We start from the raw sequence: 24,321 nt of genomic DNA on the forward strand, positions 1-24,321 counted from the left end.
AATTATTCACATGCGTCGGCACCTCTAGTGAATAGTCTTCCTGCCAATGCCAAAATTGGCAATTATAACCTCGTGTACGCTTAGCGGCAGAGTATTGGATCAGTACCCTAGAAGCCCAGGAGACTGCCTAACCAAAATTCTTGGAAACAAGGTGGGTATTACACCTGGCTTTTTGAAGAGGTCGCCTGATTAATTTCAGACCAGAAGTTTGTGACGTGGAAGAGACGAGAGCAATCAGCAAGGCAGGCTTCCCCCGCAGACGCTGGAGCAGAAGGAATGCAGCAGGGACGTGAACAAGGCTAGAAGGGTGGAACGAGTTGGAAAAATAAAAAGTGGGCGGGTGGGTTTGCCATGTAAAGGGTGGCTGGATGGGAGGACAGGAAAGGGGCGGTTTCAGAGTCTGGGAATGGGATCTGGCATGGTAGAAGAAGGATCGGAGCATCTTCAGATTGGGCAGAGGCACCAGGTTAAAGAATGGTGGGGCGAGAGGAGGTTGGGTCAGGGTTGAAGATGTGGGAAGGGCAGGGTGAATGAGGAATAAAAAGGCTCACCTTGGGCTCGCTGCTGGTGGCTACGGGCAGATGACCACCATAGTCGAAATTCGTCTTGACTTAGGCTGCCGAGACATCTCCGACCCCTAATGACACCATCTCTCTCCGAACGCCCCACCTCTATCTACAGTTGTTCTGGTAGTGGATCCATAGAGTTTTCTTGGTAAAAATACCTCCTTCGGCACAGTAAATTTGAGTCTCCACCCTCGACTCTCTCCCACGCCGCTGCTGCCCAGCACAGGGCAGCAGGGGAGTCTTGACCTGTAGCAGATGGCCTTCCACTCGCTAGCCACCGCCCAACTAGGAATGGAATGGGTAGGCCTCTGCTTGACTCTCCCTCCCGCAGTCGAGACTGGTAGAGTATTGGAAACTCTCCAGCTGCGACGCTGAGAGGGTGTGGTAGGAATAGAGCAACATATATATGAAGATGGCATTTCTTTATTCTGTATTTCCCAAGTAACTACCACCACGCACTGCGTTAAGTGGGTGTTCAATTACCATTATTGTCACTGCTATGATTAAACTACTACAAAGTTACTGTCATCTTTGTAAACAACTTTTGGTGCATTTCTCAGTCCTTTTCTTGTGTCTATCAAAAATGTATTGAATTTGTAATCTTACTCAATCCCTCTTGGGTTGAGCATGCATAGACTAATTGATCCAGAGGTCTATGGCTCGGAGATTTGTGATTTGGATTTGGAGAAAACCAGAATAAGGAAAGACCCATCAAAATATGAAGTTAATTGATCAATCAACCAATGGCATTTACTGAGCATTTACTAAGAGCTCAGAGCACTGTACTAAGCACTTCAAGAGTACAATGCACCAAAACTGGTAGCTATGTTTCCTGCCCACAAGGAGCTTACAGTCAAGAGGAGGAGGCAGGCATTAATATAAATTAATAAGTTGTACTATATCATTTGTTCCCTTCCTACAAGGAGCTTAAACTCTATTAAGACAGACAAACATAAAAATATTTACAAATAGAGTGGTCACAATAAATAAATGAACATATAGATATGAATGTTGAGGATGGGTATAAATAACTTACTTCTATTTGAAGTACTACATAGGTCTATTATTTACATACTACTTAATATCTATATGTCTTACCTAAAGACCTTTCTAAGTGGTGCCCCTTTCCATGTAAATGACAAAATGGAGAGCCAGAAGGGCTTGCTATTTAACTTCTGTGATGCCAGGCCACATCTATATATTCTCCTTTCCAGCCATCCTGCAATTTGGGTTGCTGGGTGCTGCTAAGCCCAAGGGGACCAGACAAGAAAGTGTGGATGGCTCAGCACCAGTTATCACCACTATTGCAAAAACAACTCAAACTCAAGACTTGCTGGTGGTAGCACAAAAATTTCTCCTCATAACCAGTAGTGTCTTTCCAATACTTGCCTGTATGGCACAGGGCTGGAGGAGACAAAGCAATCAATCAGCAACATTTACTGATCACTTATTTTCCCCCTCTAAGCTGTAAGCTTGTTGTGGGCAGGGAATGATTCTATCGATTCTGTTATAGTGTACTCTCACAAGTGCTTAGTATAGTGCTCTGCACATAGTAAGCATTCAATAAATATGATTGATTGACTGATTGACTGACTGACTTACTGCAGGCAGAGCACTAAACTAAGCATTTGGGAAAGTAGAGAATAACAGTATTGGCAGTTGCAGTCCACGCCCACAAGAAGCTTTCAGTGAAATGCTGTATTTTCATCAACAAAGGGTGCAACTGTGGTGTAGAAGATTCTCCCTCAAAGACACTCACCCTCGTGCTGCTAGTTCACCACCAGGAGCATCCTCTTTACCGGAACTACAACTCTACGACAATTTAACCGGTATCACATCACTAGCTACGGGCAGGACCTCCAAGAGTCTTTATTATATAGGCCGGGCACTGGCAAACGCTGATGGGCCATCAGCCTTTCTTACTGCCACACCAGCCTCTGGCCAGGCGAGGGGTATTATTTTCCACTTCCAGGTCCTTGTTATAATTCCCAAATCCACACTTCGGACTTTCCCCACCTCAACTCTTGGCAGGGGGACAGTTGGTGCCCCAGGATGACAACATTTATTCATTCAATCATATTTATTGAGCGCTTACTTTGTGCAAAGCACTGGACTAAGCACTTGGGAAAGTACATTATAACAATGAATGGACATTCTCTGCCTACAACAAGTTTACAGCCAAGACTCTAAAATCATCTTTAAACTGTAAACTCGCATCTAGACTGTAAGCTCAGGTGCTTTTTTTTGTTGTTGTTCTTTTTTTAAAGTATTTGTTAAGTGCTTACTACAGATCAAATGCTGTTCTAAGTGCTGGAGAAGATACAGGTTAATCAGGTTGGACACCGTCCCTGTCCAGCATGGGACCCACAGTCAAAGTAGAAGTGAATAGAATTCAATCCCTATTTTACAGTTAAGGAAACTGAGGCCTAGAGAAGTTGAGTGCCTTGCCCAAGCTCACATAGCAAGCAACTGACAGAGATGGGATTAGAACAGCATGTCTCAAGAGAAGCAGCATGGCTCAGTGGAAAGAGCAAGAGTTTGGGGGTCAAAAGTCATGGGTTCAAATCCCGTCTCAGCCACTTGTCAGCTCTGTGACTTTGGGCAAGTCACTAAACTGCTCTGTGACTCAGTTACCTCATCTGTAAAACGGGGATTAAGACTGTGAGCCCCACGTGGGACCATTTGATCACCGTGTATCTTCCCCAGTGTTTAGAACAGTGCTTTGCACATAGTAAGTACTTAATAAATGTCATTATTATAACCCAGGTGCTCTGACTCCCAAGCTTGTGTTCTTTCCTCTAAGCCATGCTGCTTCTCATATAGTCATATGGCACTGAAGAAGGCATAGGAATCTGTTTTTACTGAGATCTTAAAGACACTAACAGCTATACATTGTGGAGGGCGATTTGACAGTGGTGCTGTTTCCTGAAGGCAGATTGTGGACTAAATAACATGTAAAGTTATTGTTACATGTTACATGTAAAGTATGTAAAGTTGAGAAGCAGCGTGGCGCAGTGGAAAGAGCACGGGCTTTGGAGTCAGGGCTCATGAGTTCGAATCCCAGCTCTGCCACTTGTCAGCTGTGTGACTGTGGGCAAGTCACTTAACTTTTCTGTGCCTCAGTTCCCTCATCTGTAAAATGGGGATTAAGACTGTGAGCCCCACGTGGGACAACCTGATTCCCCTGTGTCTACCCCAGCGCTTAGAACAGTGCTCTGCACATAGTAAGCGCTTAACAAATACCAACTTTTTTTTAAAGTGCTTTTCCACTACCAAGATTCTACGAGAAGGAAATTTTGGATAATATTCTGGATTCTGGCTTTTGACTTTCCAACTTAATCATCTGCATGATTGGATGCAGCAACTAATGCTCCCTGAATGACTCTTCATAATTTTTTAAAAAGGAAGAGATTTTCATCCCAAGAAATGTTATACTAATTAAGAGGAGGCAGTGTGGCTTAGTGCAAAGAGAATGATGCTAAGAATCAGGAGACCTGGGTTATAATCCCACTTTGCTACTGGACTATTGGCAAAGGCACTTACTTTCTCTGTTTCTAGGTGTTCTCAATTGAAAATAGGTATAAGATACTTGTTTTCCCCACCTCTTTCATTGTAGGACCTGATGGGACAGAGACTCTGTCTGAACGGATTATACTGTATTTTCCCTAGCAGTTAATACAGTACTTGGCATTTATTAAGAGCTAAATAAATACTAGAGGTAATTAACATGCTGTAAACCTAAAAAAGACCTTTCTACTTTGGGTATTGAAGAGCTAATAGAATTTGTAGAATAATCAAAGAGTATTTTTTTCTTTAATCATGATTATAACACCCCACGTTCTGCAGACATTCCAAGTAAGCTTTAAAGATTAGTCCAAAATGATTTTGAAAAGTAGTAATAATAGCATTTATTGAGCACATGCTGAGTGCAGTGCAGTTCACTAAGCACTTGGGAAATACAAAACAGACGTGATATGTTACACTAATAGGGGAGACAGGCAAAAATATTTACAAATAAAGCAAAGTAATAAATGTACATACAATTGAATATGTATATATGTAATATACATGGAGAAGGAGAGAGAGAGAGAAAGAGAGAGTTTAGGATGGGTATAAATATGTGCTAAAGTGCTGGAGATAGGTTTCTACAAATTGGGATGCTGGGAACCAATTAGGGAAGGCTTATTGGGGGAGGTTGGATTTTAGGCAGCCAAAAATATTACTCTGTATACCACATGTTATTAGATGTGAAACAGACCTGCTTCGAGCAAAGAAGCATCAATACTTATTACTTAGAAACAGATGAAAAGACAAATAGGCAGCTGATGAGACAAGGGTGAGATAAAATCCAAGCCATAGTATTTACGCCTCCAGATTTTTTTAAACAGGCTAAACTCTCCTTCTGTCTCCCACATCGTCTCTTAGAATTGTCAGTGATTGCATTGATACCTTCTCTTGACATAAAAACTCACCAAATGCAGGATCATTGCTAATAAACTTGTTTAAAACAACTTCTCAAAACATCACCTTCAAGTGTGTGAAAAAAAAAACCCCAACCCAAAACAATATGCAATCAAACAGACCATATACACAGCTTTGAAGCTAGGACGAAACGTTGCGATTGCTGGGGCTTTCTCTGAGCGAATTAAAGCATATGGTGGTATAATGGAGCATGAATTTACAGCTACAGAGATGTACGATGTAGATTAAAGCTTCATCTGTGAGGATGTACTGCACAGCAAAAAAAAAAAAAAAAGAAACCCACACCAAGCTTTGTATTTCTTGCTTTGTAGTGTGATGAGCTCAACATGCTTTTGGTAGAGCATGGGCTCCCTCTACTGCCAGATCAGAATGAATCCCTCTTCCAAGGTCTCAGCTGGTAGATCAGTGGTTTTACTAAGAATTGGTCCTAAATTTAGATGAAAGCAGGCCTGAATGCCCAGTTGGGCGTCAATAACATCCTGAACTGAGCCAGAGAAGAGATATGGGACTGTGGGCTTTGGTGATGAAGATCAAGGATGGGAAAGCGACTGATTTGGTTGCCTCTGACCGACTGCAGGGCGCCACGATTAGCCACTTATCTGCCCTTCTGGCTGTAGCCATTACAAAGAAATGGACAAAGGTCGAAATACTACCCCAAAACTGTATCTTCTAGGCTACTAGTCTCCATATGTACTGAACTAATGTATGTTAGTGAAGCAGCGTGGGAGTCAGAGGACCTGGGTTCTAATTCCAGCTCTGGCACTTGTCTGCTATGTGACCCTGGGAAAGTCACTAAACTTCTCTGTACCTCAGTTCCCTCATTCGCAAAATGGAAATTCAGTACCTGTTCTCCCTCCGACTTAGATGACTGTGAGCCACATGTGGGACCTGATTATCCTGTGTCTACCCCAGTGCTAAATCAGTACTTGAATAATAGTAATCGCTTAACAAATATCATTATTTCGTTACAAAAGCCATAATTATTTTGATTACACTGAAAGTAGGAACTGCAGGTGGGGCTTTTGGGGACTAGTTACTACCAGGGGGATTATTTTTTCATACAGAGCAAATTGAACACTCCCCACTGACACTCTTTTAATTCCTCTGACATTCCCTACTTCCCATTTTTCCTCTTTCTCGGGCGTATGTATAAAACCTAGCAATGATTCTCTTCCTTTACTATTATACCAATAGAATGTGCAGCCTGAAGATATGTTTTTTTCAGTAACTAATCCCCAAATTAAGGTTCATAAGGAAAGATCTCTTCCTTCTTCCCAAAGAGAATGTCTGAAAATAGAGAAAATTGGCCCAAGAACGGGGGAAGTGGCAGTTACCAGGGGGCTTAAAGATGCAAGAATGAAGTCATTTCAGAGACAGAAGACAAAGGTGAAAGCTCAGTTATCAGAAAAACATGTCTAAAGGAAGTGGTACTTTTACCTAGGTTGATGAGGTACAGATCTAAAGCCGCGGATTTTAGCTGATGACTCCTGTCATTCCCTGAGCTGCAATGACTTCATGACCTAGGATGCCTAAAGATACTTCAGATCCTCCCCTCCCCACCCAGGGCATCTGAAAGCTTTAATACATGCACAGGCCGATCTCTGGAGTCAAAGAGACTTGACTACTCTCTTGTCATATTTCTACCAGTGCATTTTTTCCCCTATTCCAACCTGCATGGCTTCCGAGTTTCTCCTGAAGAGACATAGATACCACTTAGGGCTGATGAGGTGGCAATGAAAACCATTGCCCTTCTAAAATTTGCCTAGTATGGGTGAGGCCAGTAGATTTGCCCCTCTGACTCCCAAGCCCATGCTCTTTTCACTGAGCCACGCTACTTTAAAATCCTCCATTTCAATCATCTGACTGACTTTAAACGAGTCATTCAGGCACATCTCAGCAGCCCGTCTGTAAAACGGGTGGTGTCAGATGTTTTACATACCATGAGCTCCATGAAGGGTCCTGACACAGGATTACTGACCAGTAGTTTTACTACTGTAGGTTCCAAATTCAATAATCACTGCCGTGGGTTCACAGTCAATCGTAGTTATTGAGGACTTACTGTGTGTAGAGCACTGTACTAAGCCCTGAGGAGAATACAGTACAACAATAGTCAGATCCATTCGTTGCCCATAATGAGCACCAGATAGTGACAATGAAGAGATTTGGGAAAAGGAGTCTTCCAGAGGACCGCAGAGAGAAAGAGAGCCATTGGGGCCAAATAAGAAAAGAGACAAAGATTTTTCTATCCAAATTGCTACTGTGTTGGTCCCAGCACTTTTCATATTCCTACTTGACTCTGCATCAGCCTCCTCACTCACCTTCCGGCCTCCTGTCTCTCTTCTCTGCAGTCCATACTTCATTCTGCTGCTGCCTGGATCATTTTTCTAAAAAAAATAAATCTGATCACATCTTCCCATTGCTCAGAAACATCCAGTGGTTGTTCATCCATCTCCACATCACACAGAAATTCTTCATCACCAGTTTTAAGACACTCAGCTCTCTCCCTCTTACCTATCAATGCTTCACTCCCATTACAACCCAGCCCACACACATCACTTCTCTAACACCAAATTACTGTTTCTTGAATCAACCCTTTACTCACATCCTCCATCCTATCAGGAACTCCCTCCCCTTTCATAGCCGACAGGTCACAACTTTCCTTCCTTCAAAGCCTTATTCAAATTTCATCTCCTCCAGGAAGCCTTCCCTGACTAACATCTCATCTCCCCACCCTATTTTTCTGCCCTTATGTTGTCTCTGCACTTGGGTCTGAAAACCCAAGCACTCTGATACTCACCCCATCCTCAATCCCACAACACTTCTATACATAACTTTATATCATTGCTTCCCCTATCTCTAATTTATCGTCTGTCTCCTCCATTAGATTGTATACTCTTTGAGGGTGAAGATCATGTTTAACAAATTTATTATGTTATCCCAAACGCTCAGTAAATTGTTCTACATGTAGTAACGGCCCAAGGTTTCTGCAAAAGCAGAAACCAAGAGAAAAATCCACAACCGTTAGCCCCACACTCTTTGATACCTGCCTGGCTGCCAGTGCAAGGTTGGGAATCTGTTTTAACCAAAGACCTCTACAGCCTCTGGGGTCAACCACATCCCTCAGCTTTACCCCGCCTCAGGCTTCCCAGGATGTTTAATTGTGGTAATAGTGGTATTTCTGAAGCGTTTACTATGGGCCAACACTGTATTAAGTGCTGAGGTGGATACATAATAATAATGTTGGTATTTGTTAAGCGCTTACTAGGTGCAGAGCACTATTCTAAGTGCTGGGGTAGATACAGAGTGATCAAGTTGTCCCACGTGGGGCTCCCAGTTTTAATCCCCATTTTACAGATGAGGTAACTAAGGCACAGAGAAGTTAAGTGACTTGCCCACAGGATACATGATCCTTGAGACCTGGAAGTGATCCTAAGCTGTGGAAGAATTGGCAATAAGGTCTGGGCAAATGGATCTCTTATTCCCTTCTAAGGTAGAGTCAGGCCTCTTTGTGCAGGAACCACGCGAAATCCGAGAGCACCAAGCTTTTCATTCATTTCTTCATTCATTCCTCGGTGGTAATTACGGAGCACTTGGTACAATGTACAGAGCACTGTACTAAGCACTTGGGAATGTACAATCCAACAGAGTTGGCACACATGTTCCCTACCCACAACAAAGCAGCATGGCTTAGTGGTTAGAGCATAGGCCTAAGAGTTAGAAAGATGTGGGTTCTAATCAGAGCTCTGCCACTTATCTGCTTTGTGACTTTGACAAAGCCACTTAACTTCTCTATCCCTCAGTTCCTTCATCTATAAAATGGGGTTTAAGACTGTGAGCCCCATGTGGGACGTGGACTGCATTCAATCTGATTAACTTGTATCTAGTACAGTGCTAAACGCTTAGTACAGTGCTTTGCACACAGTAAGCACTCAAGCAATACTATTGAATGATTGAATCTACCCCAGCGCTTAGTACAGTGCCTGGCCAGACTAAGACCCACTTTTCCTCTGCTCCCCCACCCCATCACCCCGACTTGCTCCCTTTGCTCTACTCCACTTGTCTCCTGTGGAACTTTAGGCCATGTCATTTTGCTTCTTTGTGCCTCAGTGACCTCATCTGTAAAATGGGGATGAAGACTGAGCCCCACGTGAGACAAAGTAATTATCTTGTATCCATCCCAGTGCTTAGAACAGTGCTTGGCACGTAATAAGCGCTTAACAAATACCAACATCATTATTACTTCCCTCCTCTGGGCCTCAGTTCCCTCATCTGTCAAATGGGGATGAAGACTGTGAGCCCCACGTGGGACAACCTCATCACCTTGTATCCCCTCCAGCGCTTAGAACAGTGCTTTGCATAGAAGCGCTCGAGAAGCAGCGTGGCTCAGTGGAAAGAGCCCGGGCTTGGGAGCCAGAGGTCATGGGTTCGAATCCCGGCTCTGCCATCTGTCAGCTGTGTAACTGTGGGCAAGTCACTTTACTTCTCTGGGCCTCAGTTCCCTCAACTGTCAAATGGGGATGAAGACTGTGAGCCTCACATGGGACAACCTGATGACCCTGTCTCTCCCCCAGCTCTTAGAACAGTGCTCTGCACATAGTAAGCGCTTAATACCAACATTACTAGAGATGCAATGTGGCTCAGTGGAAAGAGCCTGGACTTGGGAGTCAGAGGTCATGGGTTCGAATCCCGACTCTGCCACCTGTCAGCTCTGTGGCTGTGGGCAAATCACTTCACCTCTCTGGGCCTCAGTGACCTCATCTGTCAAATGGGGATGAAGACTGTGACAACCTGATGACCCTGTCTCTCCCCCAGCGGTTAGAACAGTGCTCTGCACATCGTCAGCGCTTAACAAATACCGACATTATTATTATTATTATTATTAAGATATGCTATCATTAATTAATGATGGCCCATAGTGGGTGCTGAACAAATACCATGAAAAACAAACAAAAAAAACCCCACAACGTTCTTACAGTCTAGAGGGAGAATAGCTGTGGAAAAGTGGAAGGGGGGGAGCAAAAGTGGGAGGGAAAAAAAAAAGTGGGAGGAAAAAGGGGGAGGAAAAGGTCCCATCACTGAGGCGCCATTTCTGAAGGCCTCAAACAAGTCTTCGAAAGAAGACGCCATCGGGGGATCTGCGATCGACTGATCGAGTCCGGCCCCGCTCGGCCCCGCTCGGCCCCGCTCGGCCCCGCTCGGCCCCGCTCGGCCCCGCTCGGCCCCGCTCGGCCCCGCTCGGCCGTGGATTGGTTGTCCCTGGCCGCCCCCCCCCCCCGACGCCTGCGCAGTGGGGCGGGCCGCCCTCGCGCCGCGTCTCGCGCCCCTCGCCTCGCGCCGCCCGGTTTCCGGTGCGGCGGCGGCCATGGCGGACGAGGAGCTTGAGGCGCTGAGGAAGCAGAGGTTGGCAGAGCTGCAGGCGAAGCATGGGGTGAGCGCCGCCCCGCGCGGGCTCGTCCTCGTCGGTCCCGCCTCGGGCCTGGAGCGCCCTCCCTCCTCACAGCCGCCACACTCTCTCTCTCCCCTCCCCCGCCTGCCCGCCTCAGAGCTCACCACCTCCAGAAGGCCTTCCCAGATTCACTCCCCTCCTCCCCCCCCGCCGCCATTTCTGTGTATTTGTAATAGTAGTAATAAGAATGGCGTTTGCTAAGCCCTTACTATGGGCCAAGCGCTGTTCTACAGGCCAAGCTGCCCGTCCAAGGGCAGGGACGGTCTCTATCTGTTACTGATTTGTCCATTCCAAGCGCTTAGTCCAGTGCCCTGCACATAGTAAGCGCTCAATAAATATTATTGAATAAATATCTGTTGCCGATTTGTCCATTCGAAGCGCCTAGTCCAGTGCTCTGCACATAGTAAGCGCCCAATAAATACTATTGAATGAATAAGCACAGAGAAGCAGCGAGACTCAGCGGAAAGAGCCCGGGCTGGAGAGTCAGAGGTCATGGGTTCGAATCCCGCCCCTGCCACTGGGCAGCTGGGGGACTGTGGGCATGTCACTTCACTGGGCCTCAGTGACCTCATCTGGAGAATGGGGATGAAGACTGGGAGCCCCACGTGGGACAACCTGATTCCCCTGTGTCTCCCCCAGCGCTTAGAACAGTGCTCTGCACAGAGTAAGCGCTTAGCAAAGACCAACGTGTGGGACTGTGGGCAAGTCACTTCACTTCTCTGGGCCTCAGTTCCCTCATCTGTCAAATGGGGATTAACTGTGAGCCCCACGTGGGACAACCTGATGACCCTGTATCTCCCCCAGCGCTTAGAACAGTGCTCTGCACATAGTAGGCGCTTAACAAATACCAACATTATTATTATTATATAGGGTCATAGGCCTACGTGGGGCTCACAGGCTTCCTCCCCATTTGACAGATGAGGTCACTGAGGCCCAGTGAAGTGAATAATAATGTTGGTCTTTGTTAAGCGCTTACTATGTGCTAAGCACTGTTCTAAACGCTGGAGGGGATACAAGGTCATCAGGTGGTCCCACGTGGGGCCCACAGTCTTCAGAGAGGCAGCGTGGCTCAGTGGAACGAGCACGGGCTTGGGAGTCAGAGGTCATGGGTTCGAATCCCGGCTCTGCCACTTAGCTGTGTGACTGTGGGCAAGTCACTTAACTTCTCTGTGCCTCAGTTCCCTCATCTGTAAAATGGGGATGAAGACTGTGAGCCCCACGTGGGACAACCTGATTCCCCTCTATCTCCCCCAGGGCTTAGAACAGTGTTCGACACATAGTAAGCGCTTAACAAATACCAACGTTATTATTATTTAACAGATGAGGTGACTGAGGCACAGAGGAGTGAAGCGACTTACCCAAAGTCACACAGCGACAAGTGGTGGAGTGATAATCCCCGGGATCTACCCAAAGCAATGCTCCCCCCCATTTATTCATTCAATCAGTGTATTTATCGAGCCCTTACTGTGTGCAAAGCACTGTGCTAAGTGCTTGGGAGAGCACACTTTAACAACAAACAGGCCCATTCCTGCCCACAACGACTTCCCAGTGTAGACAGGGAGACAGACATTAATATAAGTAATAAAACTCGGCCACTTGGTGCAAGGAATCGGAAAATCAACCAATATTATGTGTACATCTGTCATTTTATTTATTTGTATTGATGTGTGCCTCATTCCCTGCCTGCGTTCCCCCCCTTACTGGGAGCTCGTTGTGGGTAGGGGTTGTCACCATTTATTTTTGTTTTTACTTTCCCAAGCACTCAGTGCAGTGCTCTGCATGCGTGAATACTTAATAAATACGATTGAATGAATCGCCTTTATTGAGCACTTACTGTGTGCAGAACAATGAACTAAGCACTTAGAAGAGTACAGTGTAACAGAGTTGATAGACATCCTAATACCATAGTCCCTTTGGGGTCAAGGAGCCAGTTTGGCTGTCTACCCTGAGCAACCAGGGAAGTCGCTCAGGGGAGGGCATTACGGGGCTTCATTACAGCCAAAACCTCCCTGTTAGAAAATTTAGCACTATTTAATGGGAATAAGAGGATTTATTAGGCGTAACCCCAAGATTAACGAGAGACAGCACTAACATGGATCCCCAAGAAGCTTCATACTTTAATTTATTACTCTAAACTGTAAAGTCTTGCGGGCAGGGATCATGTCCTCTAACACTCAATCAGTCGTTGGTATTTATTTAATGCTTACTGTGTATTTTGTTTATTTTTTTATTGTTTACTGTTTGTTTAATGCTTACACTGTCCATACTAAGTGCTTGGGAGACTACAGTACAACAGAGTTTTCTGCCCACAAGGAGCTTACACTTTAGTCAGTCAGTTGAATTTATTGAGCGCTTAGCTTGTGCAGAGCACTGAAATAAGACTTGGGAAAGTACAGCATGGCAATAAATAAGACACATTCCCTGCCCACAGTTAGCATGTTTACGATGCATTGGTCTCTCCCAAATGCTCCACACACAGTAAGCAGTCAGCGAATAGCACTGATTGATTGTACCCCTTTTCCTGCATGTGTTAGTAGTCTTAGTCTGTTTCACTGACCCTTTCCCTTCCGCCCTCCACCCCTTAACTGGTCAGTCGATCATGTCTATTGAGTGCTTACTGCATGCAGAGCACTGTACTAAGCATTTGGGAGAGTCCAGTATAACAGAGTTGGTAGACACATTCCCTGGCCACGAGAAGCTTGCAGTCTAGAGGAGAAGACAGATGTTAAGATAAATAATCGATATGTACATAACTCCTGTGGGGCTGAGGGCATAGTGAATAATGGGTGTGATTTCAAGTGCGAGGGCAGTGCAGAAAGAAGGAGGAGAAGAGGGAATGAAGGCTTAATTGGGAAAGGCCTCTTGGAAGCGATGACCTTTTAATAAGGCTTTGAAGGCGGGGAGAGTGATTGTCGGATGTGAAGGGTGGTGAGATAGATGCGATGGAGGTACAGTCAGTAGGTTGGTATTAGAGGAGCGAAGCGTGCAGGCTGGGTTGTAGTGGGAAATCAGAGAGGTAAGGAAGGAGGGGGCAAGGTGGTAGGGAATTCTTTAAAACCAAAGATAAGGAGTTTCTGTTTGATGCAGAGGTGGCTGGGCAACCACTGGAAGTTCTTGAGAGGGGAAACGCGGACCGAACAATTCTGTAAATTGATTCAGGCAGCAGAGAGATGCATGAACTGAAATGAGAGACAGGCAGGGAGGTTCAGTGAGGAGGCAGATGCAGGGCGGGATAGAATAAATGCTTGGATCAGTGGGGTAGAAGTTTGGATGGAGAGGAAAGGACAGATTTTAGCAAGGTTGTGAAGGTTGAACGAGCCGGATTTGGCGGCAGATTGAATATGTGGTTTGACTGAGAGAGATGAGTCAAGGATATCGGCAAGGTGACAGGCATATGAGACAGGGAGGGTGGTGGTGGTGTCTACAGTGTTGGAAAAGTCAGGGGAGGGCGGTGGAGATGGTGGGGAGATGAGTTCTGTTTTCGACCTTTTAAGTTTGAGATCCAAATAGAGATATCCCAAAGGTAGGAAATACGAGATTACAGAGAAGGAGAAAGATCAGGGGTTTTAATCCCTGCTCTGCCACTTGTCAGCTGTGTGACTGTGGGCAAGTCACTTAACTGCTCTGTGCCTCAGTTACCTCATCTGTAAAATGGGGATTAACTGTGAGCCTCACGTGGGACATCCTGATTACCCTTTATCTACCCCAGCGCTTAGAACATTGCTCTGCACATAGTAAGCGCTTAACAAATACCAACATTATTATTATTATCAGGGCTGGACATAGTGGAGCCCCATAAGGCTCTGCTTTGGGTCACTTTATTTTCTTACTGTACACTCACTACCTTGAAGCTCCTGAGCTCTCACCACATCAGCTACTCTCTTTGCCAGTGCCTCAGTTATTTCTCACCAGCTCTGTTCTTCTCTGCAATCGCCCATTTCCTTCCTTTGGGACATCTCCCCCTGAACATTGAGAGGCAGTGTGGTTCAGTGGCTAGAACACGTCCCTGGAAATCAGAAGGACCCAAGTTCTCATCCTATCTCTGCCACTTTGCTGTGTGACCTTGGGCAGATCACTTGACTTCTCTGGGCCTCAGTTCCTTCATCTTGTAAAATTTTGATTATGACAGTGAGCCCCATTTGGGTCATGGGCCGTGCCCAACCTGATTGTCCTCTATATACCCCAGTGCTTAGTACAGTGCCTGGCACATAGTAAGCACTTAAATACCATTAAAAACATCCTGCTGGCACTTTAATCATTCATTACACTTAGTACTGAGCACCATACTAAACATTTGGGATGGTACAGTATAAAAGCATAGATAGAGATGATCCCTGGCCACAAGGAACTTACAGACTAGAGGGAAAGTCAGACACACAGATGGATGTGTTGTGGGGCTGGGGGAGGTAGTGACTATCAAAGTGCATAAGGGACGGGCAGACTATTGATGGGGCCATAAGGACTGAAAATCGGGGGCATTAGATCAAAGCCAACAAAAAGTGGATTCACCTGCCCTACCCTTTTGTGGGGGGCAAAGGAGGGGAAGGAGTCATTGGGGCTTCAGGGTCCAGAAGAAAATGATCTGGGCAATGGATCGCCCCTGAGATTTGCCCAAGCTTTCACCTAACTTCAGGGCCATGGGCGCATTGGCAAGGAACCCACCTTGTAGACTGCCTGCATCCACCTACATGGCAGTGCTGCCGGCTCAGTGTCCTCCTTCCCCAAAGTGTTGGGTTTCTTGAGGTGTGAATGCAGAGTGCGGGCAGTGGTCAGAGGAGGAGAGAAGGCACCCCAGCAAGCGCTTAACAAATACCACAATTGTAGGGAAGCAGCCTGGCGTAGTGGATAGAGCACCAACCTGGGACCCAAAAGGTCATGGGTTCTCATTCCAGCTCCATCACTTGTCTGCTGTGTGGCCTTGGGCAAGTCACTTCACATATCCTCTGATTAATTTCTAATCTCCCCTGCATTTATTCCCTCCCTTCCTGCCTATTCCTTGTGCCACCTCAGAAATTGAGTATTTACATCTTCCCATAGCTCGTCAATTCAGAACTTGCACAGTGATTTACTTAAGCCCTAACTCATAGACATATCCCATATTCCTCCTTCCCATTTCAGTATAGTGTGTCTTGTCCTCTAGATTGCATACTCCTTGAGGGCAACGAACATGTCCACTAGTTATATTGTACTTTCTCAAGTGACCTACACATAGTATTGAGTGTAAACTGTATGAGCGTAAGATAGGGCTCACTTCCAACCATTACTTTGCTTCTGAATGCCCTCTTCCTTAGGAAGATCCTTTTGTTGACCATTTTAATCCTCTCATCGTGGCTTCATCAAAACACATCAATGGCTTTGGATTTTATCTGGCTTGCTTTGTAAAATAACCCTAATTTCAGCAGTTCATGGTATTAACTTGTGATGATTCCTAGAACCCCAATTTTTTACTCTATTAAGATGTTGCCTGGTTGCAAAACATGTTTTGACGTGTGAACATCTCCTGCCACTTTCCCTATGAAGTTGAGAGGCAGGAGGGCTGGGAAGAGGGTTGGCAGGAGAGCTGAGCATTGAGCTCTTTTGGACTAGTCTTCTTCAGTTACTGCAGTTTCTCCACACATATAAATTCCCTACCACCATCCCCATTTTGGGAAGGAGTTCTGATACTAATTCTTTGGCTGTATTCCCTTTCAGTGAATAACCCAACATTTTATCATCATCATAATACACACAAATCCACACAATTTATTAATGTGCATCCATAGACGGGTCTAGATTTTGTGGGTAAAAGGCTAATCCTAAGTATCCACACAACAAAAATAGTTTGGAGTTTAAAATTTTTTTTTACTCCATGGTTAAGAGCTCATCACCTAGAATAGGAGAAATAATAATCGCTTACATTGGACATGGTCCCCAGTTGCCTGAAAAGTAGCCAGGATGGTCCCAGAGTTTTTTAGACTGCCCTCAGTTTTTGAAAATTACTCAAATGTTGTAAATCCAGATTGGCCAAACCTACCTTATGCTGCTTCCCACTCAATGCAAATGTGTGAATTTATGTTGTCAGGCTTGGAATAGGGAATGTAAGTTAGTGTCTATGTGCCGGAAACTTATTTGTGAAGTCCCATAATACTTGAAGAATTTAAATCCTCATCTCTCCAAACCCAAAGCAGCCAGAGAAAGTTGGAAAGAGGAAGCCTATCCCAGTTTTCTCAAAAGATGGTATAGATAAAATTGTGTTCATCTTTAATCGAGAATAGGGACCTTGAATTGACTTTATAAGCATTCAGTTGACTGTAGGCTGTAAGCTTGTTGTAGGCAGGGAATATGTCGATCAACTCTTTTATCTCGGACTCTCCCAAATGCTTAATACAGTGCTCTGAACACAGTTAGTGCTCAGTCAATACAACGGATTTATTTTTTGAACAGTTAAATTATTGCAATGTCTCAGAAGTATATTTTCAAAGCTCTGTGTGGAATGGAAACTGCAGATCTCATTCCTATCACTAAGAAGGCAAACCTGTTCCTAATGCACCAATGGTCTAGGCTGAATTTTAAAAATGTAATATAGTGATTCTGATTCCATTACTAAATTGTTTGACTAAATGGGAAATGTAATTCTTGCCTTTCAGGACCCTTCTGGTGACCCAGCCCAACAGGAGGCAAAGCATAGGTGTGAACAAGAATTTTGAAGTATTGTTCTTACCAAGTTTGGATTTTTACTATACATTCTTTACATTTTCCAACACTACCAATCTGAAGTTTGATGTTTGGGATAGTAAGGGAAAAGTTAGCATCCAGAAAGAATCCGTTTACTGTGGACATTGTCTGACATAATTATCTTATATTTCCTCAACACTCAGTAACTTAGGAAGTGCTCCAAAAATAATATTACAACTTTATCAAATTGGATATCTCCCTTCGTAGGGCAGTCTTTATTTTGACCATTGTTTTCGATCCATAAAAATGCTTGCACTGAGAGGCCAAGTAAAGGAGTGAGAAGGAAGGAGATCCAGAAGCGGAGAAAAATGTGTCAGATCCTCAAAAATGTTTTCGCTGCTTCTGACCAACATACCCTCTTGTAAATAGAGAAAAATATCACCCAGGTGTGCACCGATTCATGGCATCACCCTAAGTTCTCCCTATTTATTATTACAAGTTTTGCCTAGTTTGGTGTCATTTCTGGATGTTGTAATGCTATGGGTATTCCACTTTTTAGTACAGTGCTCTGCCCACATAAAGCGCCCAATAAATGCCACTCTTTGATCTATTAAAGGGTGTGTAAATTCATCTCTGAAGGATTTCAGGAATCAAAAGTGATAAACATAAATAATCACTGGGTTCAGATTGGATAACTTTGGCCTTCAAACCCCCTTCATAATATGGGAGAATTCAACTGGTTGATTTTAGGTGTATTTTCAAAAAAATTTTTAAGTTCAGAAATATTTTTGTGTTTGTTTCTTAGAGGTGTTGAAATTGTAGCTCTGATTGCCTTTGTGTAACTGGGTTTTTTGTTACAGAGAGGCGGAAATGAGAAACAATATTTTAGCTCAAGTTCTGGATCAGTCAGCTCGAGCCAGATGTAAGCATGCCCCTTTCCTTTAAGTAAAATTTCCCAGTTATTTGAGTTAGTACTCTCTGTGAGTTGGATGAGTGGAAAACAGTAAATAACTGAGATATAATTGTTGTTACTTGTAAATTTATTGTTGAATGCATTTCAAATAAATGTTTAGGTGAGCATGAGGTCTGCAAATCCATTACCTTAGAATAGTCTCTTCTGTACTTAGGATATAAGGCTCTTCAGTTTAAGAATAATGGGGATAAAGAATGAAAGGTAGGAAGTTTGAAAACCTGGTTATTTCTTAAACAGAATATTAAGCTATAATTTTAATATTACTTGGATTCATTTTAAGCCATTTAAAAAAATCATAGGTATTTGTGGGACTGGTACATTAAAGCAGTTTTGCAAAAAGCCACTTGATCAGGACAAGTTATGGTTTATCGTGGACATTGTGTAAAGAAGGTATGTTGAATTTACGTTTACCTCAACCTATGCTTGTTGAGGAGAGGTAAATTGATAAAATAGGAGAGTAATTAATCATCAACATTTTATACTAAATTTTCAGAGTTGCATTAAGGAGCAGATATTCCTTTCATAGGCCAGTATAGAAATAGGTGTAGAAATTGATAGGATATAAATGTAACAAAGCTGATTTTTTTTTTCTTCTTTGCAGTAAGTAATTTAGCACTTGTCAAGCCTGAAAAGGCTAAAGCAGTGGAGAACTATCTTATACAAATGGCAAGATATGGAAAACTAAGTGGGAAGGTAGGTTCAAACTGTTGGTGCTTACTTTTTCATATTGTGGTCATTTTTCCGATCAAAGTTTCATAATGATGACTTAAAAGCAAATTCACAATAGTAGTTAGGTGGATTATGTTTGGGGATCAAGGGGAATGGGAAAGGGAGAAATTGTTCTCTTTAACTTGAAAGGCATATAGTTGTCTTGGCTTGCCATCCTGTCCCCGCGCCATTGTAATGCACTCTGAAGAAGCACTCTGCTTCTGGCATCTCAGTGTTATCCATGAGATTATAAACACTTTGAGGGCAGGAAACATGCATCTTCATATTGTCTTGCTCTCCCAAGCACTCAGTACAGTGCTTAGTGCTCAATAGATATTAAATACCACTGATTGACATCCCCAAGAATTTTCCACTGGCCTAGGACTCTTCATCCAAACCCTACAAAGCTTCTCTGGAATGATGATGATGATGATGTTGGTATTTGTTAAGCGCTTACTATGTGCAGAGCACTGTTCTAAGCGCTGGGGTAGATACAGGGTAATCAGGTTGTCCCACATGAGGCTCACAGTCTCAGTCACCATTTTACAGATGAGGTAACTGAGGCACAAAGAAGTTAAGTGACTTGCCCACAATCACACAGCTGACAAGTGGAAGGGCCGGGATTCGAACCCATGACCTCTGACTCCCAAGCCCGGGCTCTTTCCCCTGAGCCACGCTGCTTCTCTGCACACAGGACACAGGACTCGTGAACCAATTCAGTCAATCAGCTGTATTAAGTATTTACTGTGTACAGAACATTGTACTAAGCACAGGGGAAAGTACAGTAGAACAGAGTTAGTAGGTGTGTGCCCTGCTCACAAAGTGCTTGCTGTCTAGAGACAAAATAAATTACTGATATGTACGTACATGCTGTTGGGCTGAGAGTGGGGTGAAGAAAGGGTACGAATCCAAGCGCAAGGATGACGTAGAAGGGAGAAGGATTAGGGAAATGAGGGCTTAATTGGGGAAGCCCACTTGGAGGAAATGTGATTTTAGTAAGGCTTTGGGAGTGGATGGTCTTCGAGATATGAAAGAGATGGGAATTCCAGACCAGAGACAGGATTGTGAGTGAGGGGTCAGCGGCGAGATCAACGTACAATGAATAGGTTGACATTAGAGGAGTGAAGTGTGCAGATTGGGTTGTAGTAGGAAATCAGAAAGGTAAAGAAGGAGGGGGCAAGGTGATTGAGTGCTTTAAAGTCAATGGTAAAGAATTTCTGATTGATGCAGAAGTGGTTGGGCAACTACTGGAGGTTCTTAAGGACTGGGGAAACCTGAACTGACTATTTTTTAGAAAAATGATCTGGGCAGCAGAGTGAAATATGGACTGGAGTGGGGAAAGACAGGTGGCAGGGAGGACAGCAAGGAGACTGATGCAGTAATCAGGGTGGGGTAGGATAAGTGGATCGACATGGTAGGAGTTTGGATGGAGAGGAAAGAGCGGATATTAGCAGTGTTATGAAGATAGAACCGACAGGTTTTGGTGGCAGATTGAATATATGGGTTGAACGAGAGAAATGATTTAAGGATAATGCCAAGGTTACAGGCTTATGAGACGTGGAAGATTGTGATGCTGTCTACGATAATGGGAAAGTCAAGGGGAGGACAGGGTTTGGGTGGGAAGGTGAGTAGTTCTGTTTTGGACATGTTCCTTCTTCTCTCTTAAATACCCCTCCGCACCAATTAATTTTATTTATTGAGCATTTACTGTGTGGAGAGCACTGTACTGAGCACTTGGGAGAGTACAAAACGACTTGTACTAAGAGACATTCCTTGCCCACAACGAGCTTAGTCTAGAGGGGGATACAGGCATTAGTATAAATGAATAAATTACGGATATGTGCAAAAGTGCTGTGGGGCTGGGAGGGAGAATGAATAAAGGGAGCAAGTCAGGGTGTCGCAAAAGGGAGTGGGAGAAGAGGAAAGGAGGATTTATTTAGGGAAGGCCTCTTGGAGGAGTCGTGCTTTCAGTAAGGCTTTGAAGGTGGGGAGAGTAATTGTCTGTGAGATATGAAGCAGCAGAGTGTTCCACGCTAGAGGCAGAGCATGGGCGAGGGGTCCAATGATTGAAAGTTTCTGTTGATGTGGAGGCGGATGGGCAACCACTTGGAAGAAAGATGGAAGACCTCTTGAAGGCGATGCACCTTCAGTAACACTAATGCCAAAGTTATGTGAGACAGGAAGCTGTCTGTGGTGCTGTCTGTAGTGATGGGAGAGTCGGGAGGCTGACGGGGCTTGGTGGAAAGGTAAGCATGAGCTTTACATCCCAAGAGGAGAGCAGCAAATGTCATTTCATGACATGTTTTAATTCTTAGGGTATTCTTGGTTATAAATATCCTTCCATCCACCAAATGGTAATTAGCAGTATATCTTCTAATCATTCTCATCGCCTTTGTAGTTAGTGGAATCAGTCATTGTATGTAGGAGTTAGGCACATTTCGCTTTTTTAGTTTTTGTGTATACAGGCTGAGATCAAAAACTAAAGTTAGTCTAGAAAAATTGTATTTTACCAAGAGATCCTTTTTTCTTTACACATATAGGTTAGGGTTCAAAGTTAGTGGTATCCCCAGGTAATCTCTGGGCTAATTAGTCCATTAAGTAAATTCACAGATTGGACTTTTTATGTATAGTGGCCTTTTTGTGTTTGACATTATTAATGCTATTAGGGATTCCAGGACAGAATGAGTAAAATGAAATCCAAAATTAAACTTGCTTTTAGCAGAAGTTTCACTCTCCCCTCTTCCTCTCCCGCCTTTACCAAAGTAATAAAATGGGCTTTTAAATGTCACCACTTCTTTCATTTTCCCCTCTTTGTCAGAGGTGGAAATAAGCAATGAGGTGACCAAAAGGCAGGCAATAAGGAGGAGGAATTGAAGCAGCGAGCCACAAGCTAGAACATGTAGCCCCTAGATAATTCTCTTATGAGCAATCAGCTCAGAGAGAGAGAAATATAAAGCATAGAGTGCTCTGAACACAGTAAGTGCTCAGTAAATACCACTGATGATGATGAAGTAGTTATTAGTGGGTGCATGCAAAATGATGATAGATGTTTGATGGCCAATTTAAAAAGTGACAATTCTTTTTCCTTATTGGAAGTCTGTGTCTGGGCATGGTCCCAATTGCTCAGTTGCGCATAGCCAAGAAACTGGTTTTGAAGCTTGTTGTTAATTTTCACCAAGAATGGTGAAATGACCATTGAATCCCTTATTTACTCCATTTTCCTTTCGTCGAGGCTGGTTAGATTTCCACTAATGCACTAAATTTCTACCAACGATCCTCTTTGTCTTCTGACTCATACTGTCCGTCGTGTGACCTACATACTGGAGGCACTCAAATAGTACTGATTGATTGTAAGAGTGTATGTCACCTGATTTGCACTCTTTTCTCAGGTTTTTAGTGTAGTGGTATTGGGAAGTTAGAGGATTCCTTGATTTAGAGTGTTTCTCTTCACTTTTTTTTTAGCCTGTCACTCTCCACTTAGCAATTTTTCTCCTCCCCCCACTGTCAAAAAGTTAGAAGAGCCACAGTAGAGTTAGGGCAAGGAGCCACTGCTTCTTAGTGGAATCAGTACTGTAGAAATACTTAAATTAGCACCTTCTCCACCCTCACCTGCTAAGTAATGTCCTAAGTAAAATGTAATTTCCTACACTTTTGCCATTAAAAGATTTCCTCTCAGTGCCCAGAAATTATCAAAGTGAGTTTCCTGCATTTCACTTTAATTGGGCTTTTTAAAAAGAAAAATAAACTTTTTCTTAAACTGCTTCTGCAAAGGAAAGTTGCTATTTATTTTTTCTTCTCCTGTCTTAGGTATCAGAGCAGGGGTTAATAGAAATTCTTGAAAAAGTAAGCCAGCAAACAGAAAAAAAAATGACAGTAAAGGTAAGTTTTCCAAAAAGAGATCAGAAATTAAATGTTGAATGATTAACTGAAGTGCACAGACCAATTGCATCACTAGTAACAGGATTTTTTTGTAGAGTGGATTGTCTTAGAAATGTGGAGTTGCCCTCAACTTTCTGCATAAAGTACTCCTCAGTTGTAAAAATCATAGAACAATACACTAAAAGTGGGGGTTCACCTATGGAAATATTTAATTAGAAAATGTTTTTTGGAATTGTTATATTCATTAAGCGCTTGTGTCAAGCACTGTATTAAGCCCTGGGGTAGGTCCCACATGGGGCTCACAGTCTAAGCAGCAGGAAGAACAGGTATTGTATCCCCATATTGCAAATGAGCAAACTGAAGCACAGAGAAGTGAAGTGACTTGCCCAAGTTCACACTGCAGGCCAGTGGTAGAGCCAGGATTAGAGCTACCTAGGTCCTCTGACTACCAGGCCTGGGCTCTTTGCCCTAGGCTGTGCTGCTTCTCCCCCTTCAAGGTTCAAAAACCACTAGATGTTGAATAAGCCGCCTAATACTTTTCCTAAACGGTTGAAACCCACATTATAGACTTTTCATAGACTTATTATACTGTGCCTTTACCTTTCTCCACCCCTCCACCCCCCAAGTTCAACAGAAGAAAAGTAATGGATTCTGACGATGAAGATGATTACTGAATTCTGCTATTTAAAGACTGTTCTAAACTCCTTGGGAAAATGTTGGGAAACTAAAGCTACAGTACTTGCTGAGGTGAAGATCTGCCTGAAATGTACTGTTTTCCTTGTGTGTGTGCATTTTGAGACAGGTCAATAAAAGGATATGTCATGTAAAATAAAACTATTTGGACAAAGTGCTTTTTTATAGTATTAGAGGGCCTATTTTGACCTTTATTTTGTGGGAATCATTGAGGGTTTTTTCCCCTCTGTTTTTTTCCACAAGGGTTTTTCAGGTGTCTTGGGCAACATAAATGTCTAATTAGCAATTATAAATGCTTCTTTTGTGATGCCTCTGGCAAGAAATGTGGCCTTCTAGAAAGGTGCTCTTGCACCTCTAAGTAAGGAATAAAAATAGGATGCCAGGAGCAGAAGCTATTACTTTTGTTGAAACACTGCAGTGTCAAATCTTGAATATGCTATCCAGCTTTAAAGCACGTGTAACTCTTTCCTAGATCTTGTTTTGCATAGCAAGTTTGCTTGCTGTGTGCTGTTCACTGGTTCGTTTGCTACAGTTCCGTATAATCAGATTAAAAGAATACACTCCTGTTTGAAATATGGTTTGTGTAACGATTGTGTGACTGTTGCTTATCTGAAACTTCTAACATTTCACGTTACCATGTCCTCCTTTTTGCATGTCCACAACAAGCTGCATTAACTACTTTCATTTGAAGTCATTAGTCAATATTGTAATATGTATCATTTTTAGCGGTTACAAAATGTGTTTGTAAGGGAAATGCTGTTTCATTAATAAAATAAATTTGTGAGCCATGGCATTCGAGTGACAATAAAGGGTTTGTAAGGTAAATCGGAAGAAAAGTACTATAATATTTTGTACTCAGTTACGTCAATTAAAATGAATGGTATTTGAGCATTTGCTGTATGCAGAGCACTGTACTATGC

The 24,321-nt window shown here is 43.5% G+C and overlaps 1 protein-coding gene and 1 non-coding gene across 2 annotated transcripts; one reads left to right on the plus strand and one right to left on the minus strand.

The window, feature by feature from the left end:
* Nucleotides 1-810: 810 nt before the first annotated feature.
* On the minus strand, nt 811-947 carry LOC114815256. The gene has a single exon (XR_003763021.1). It is a non-coding gene; the product is annotated as a small nucleolar RNA SNORA7 (small nucleolar RNA).
* A 9,398-nt stretch (nt 948-10,345) lies between these two features.
* On the plus strand, nt 10,346-24,206 carry PDCD5 (programmed cell death 5). The gene is made up of 6 exons (XM_029074530.2): nt 10,346-10,476; nt 17,121-17,161; nt 18,009-18,070; nt 18,723-18,814; nt 22,637-22,708; nt 23,335-24,206. The coding sequence occupies exons 1-6, from the start codon at nt 10,411-10,413 to the stop codon at nt 23,380-23,382; spliced, it is 381 nt and encodes a 126-aa protein (XP_028930363.1). The 5' UTR covers nt 10,346-10,410; the 3' UTR covers nt 23,383-24,206.
* Nucleotides 24,207-24,321: the final 115 nt, after the last annotated feature.

Source organism: Ornithorhynchus anatinus, chromosome 11, assembly GCF_004115215.2.
Source record: "Ornithorhynchus anatinus isolate Pmale09 chromosome 11, mOrnAna1.pri.v4, whole genome shotgun sequence".
NCBI classification, from domain to species: Eukaryota; Metazoa; Chordata; class Mammalia; order Monotremata; family Ornithorhynchidae; genus Ornithorhynchus; species Ornithorhynchus anatinus.

What these genes read in the sequence shown, in the direction of transcription:
- PDCD5 (XM_029074530.2), top strand. Translation starts at nt 10,411, where the DNA reads ATGGCGGACGAGGAGCTTGAGGCGCTGAGGAAGCAGAGGTTGGCAGAG. An exon ending in AGCTGCAGGCGAAGCATGGG is followed by an intron (nt 10,477 to 17,120) that starts GTGAGCGCCGCC and finishes CTTGCCTTTCAG; the next exon opens with GACCCTTCTGGTGACCCAGC. An exon ending in TCAGTCAGCTCGAGCCAGAT is followed by an intron (nt 18,071 to 18,722) that starts GTAAGCATGCCC and finishes TCTTCTTTGCAG; the next exon opens with TAAGTAATTTAGCACTTGTC.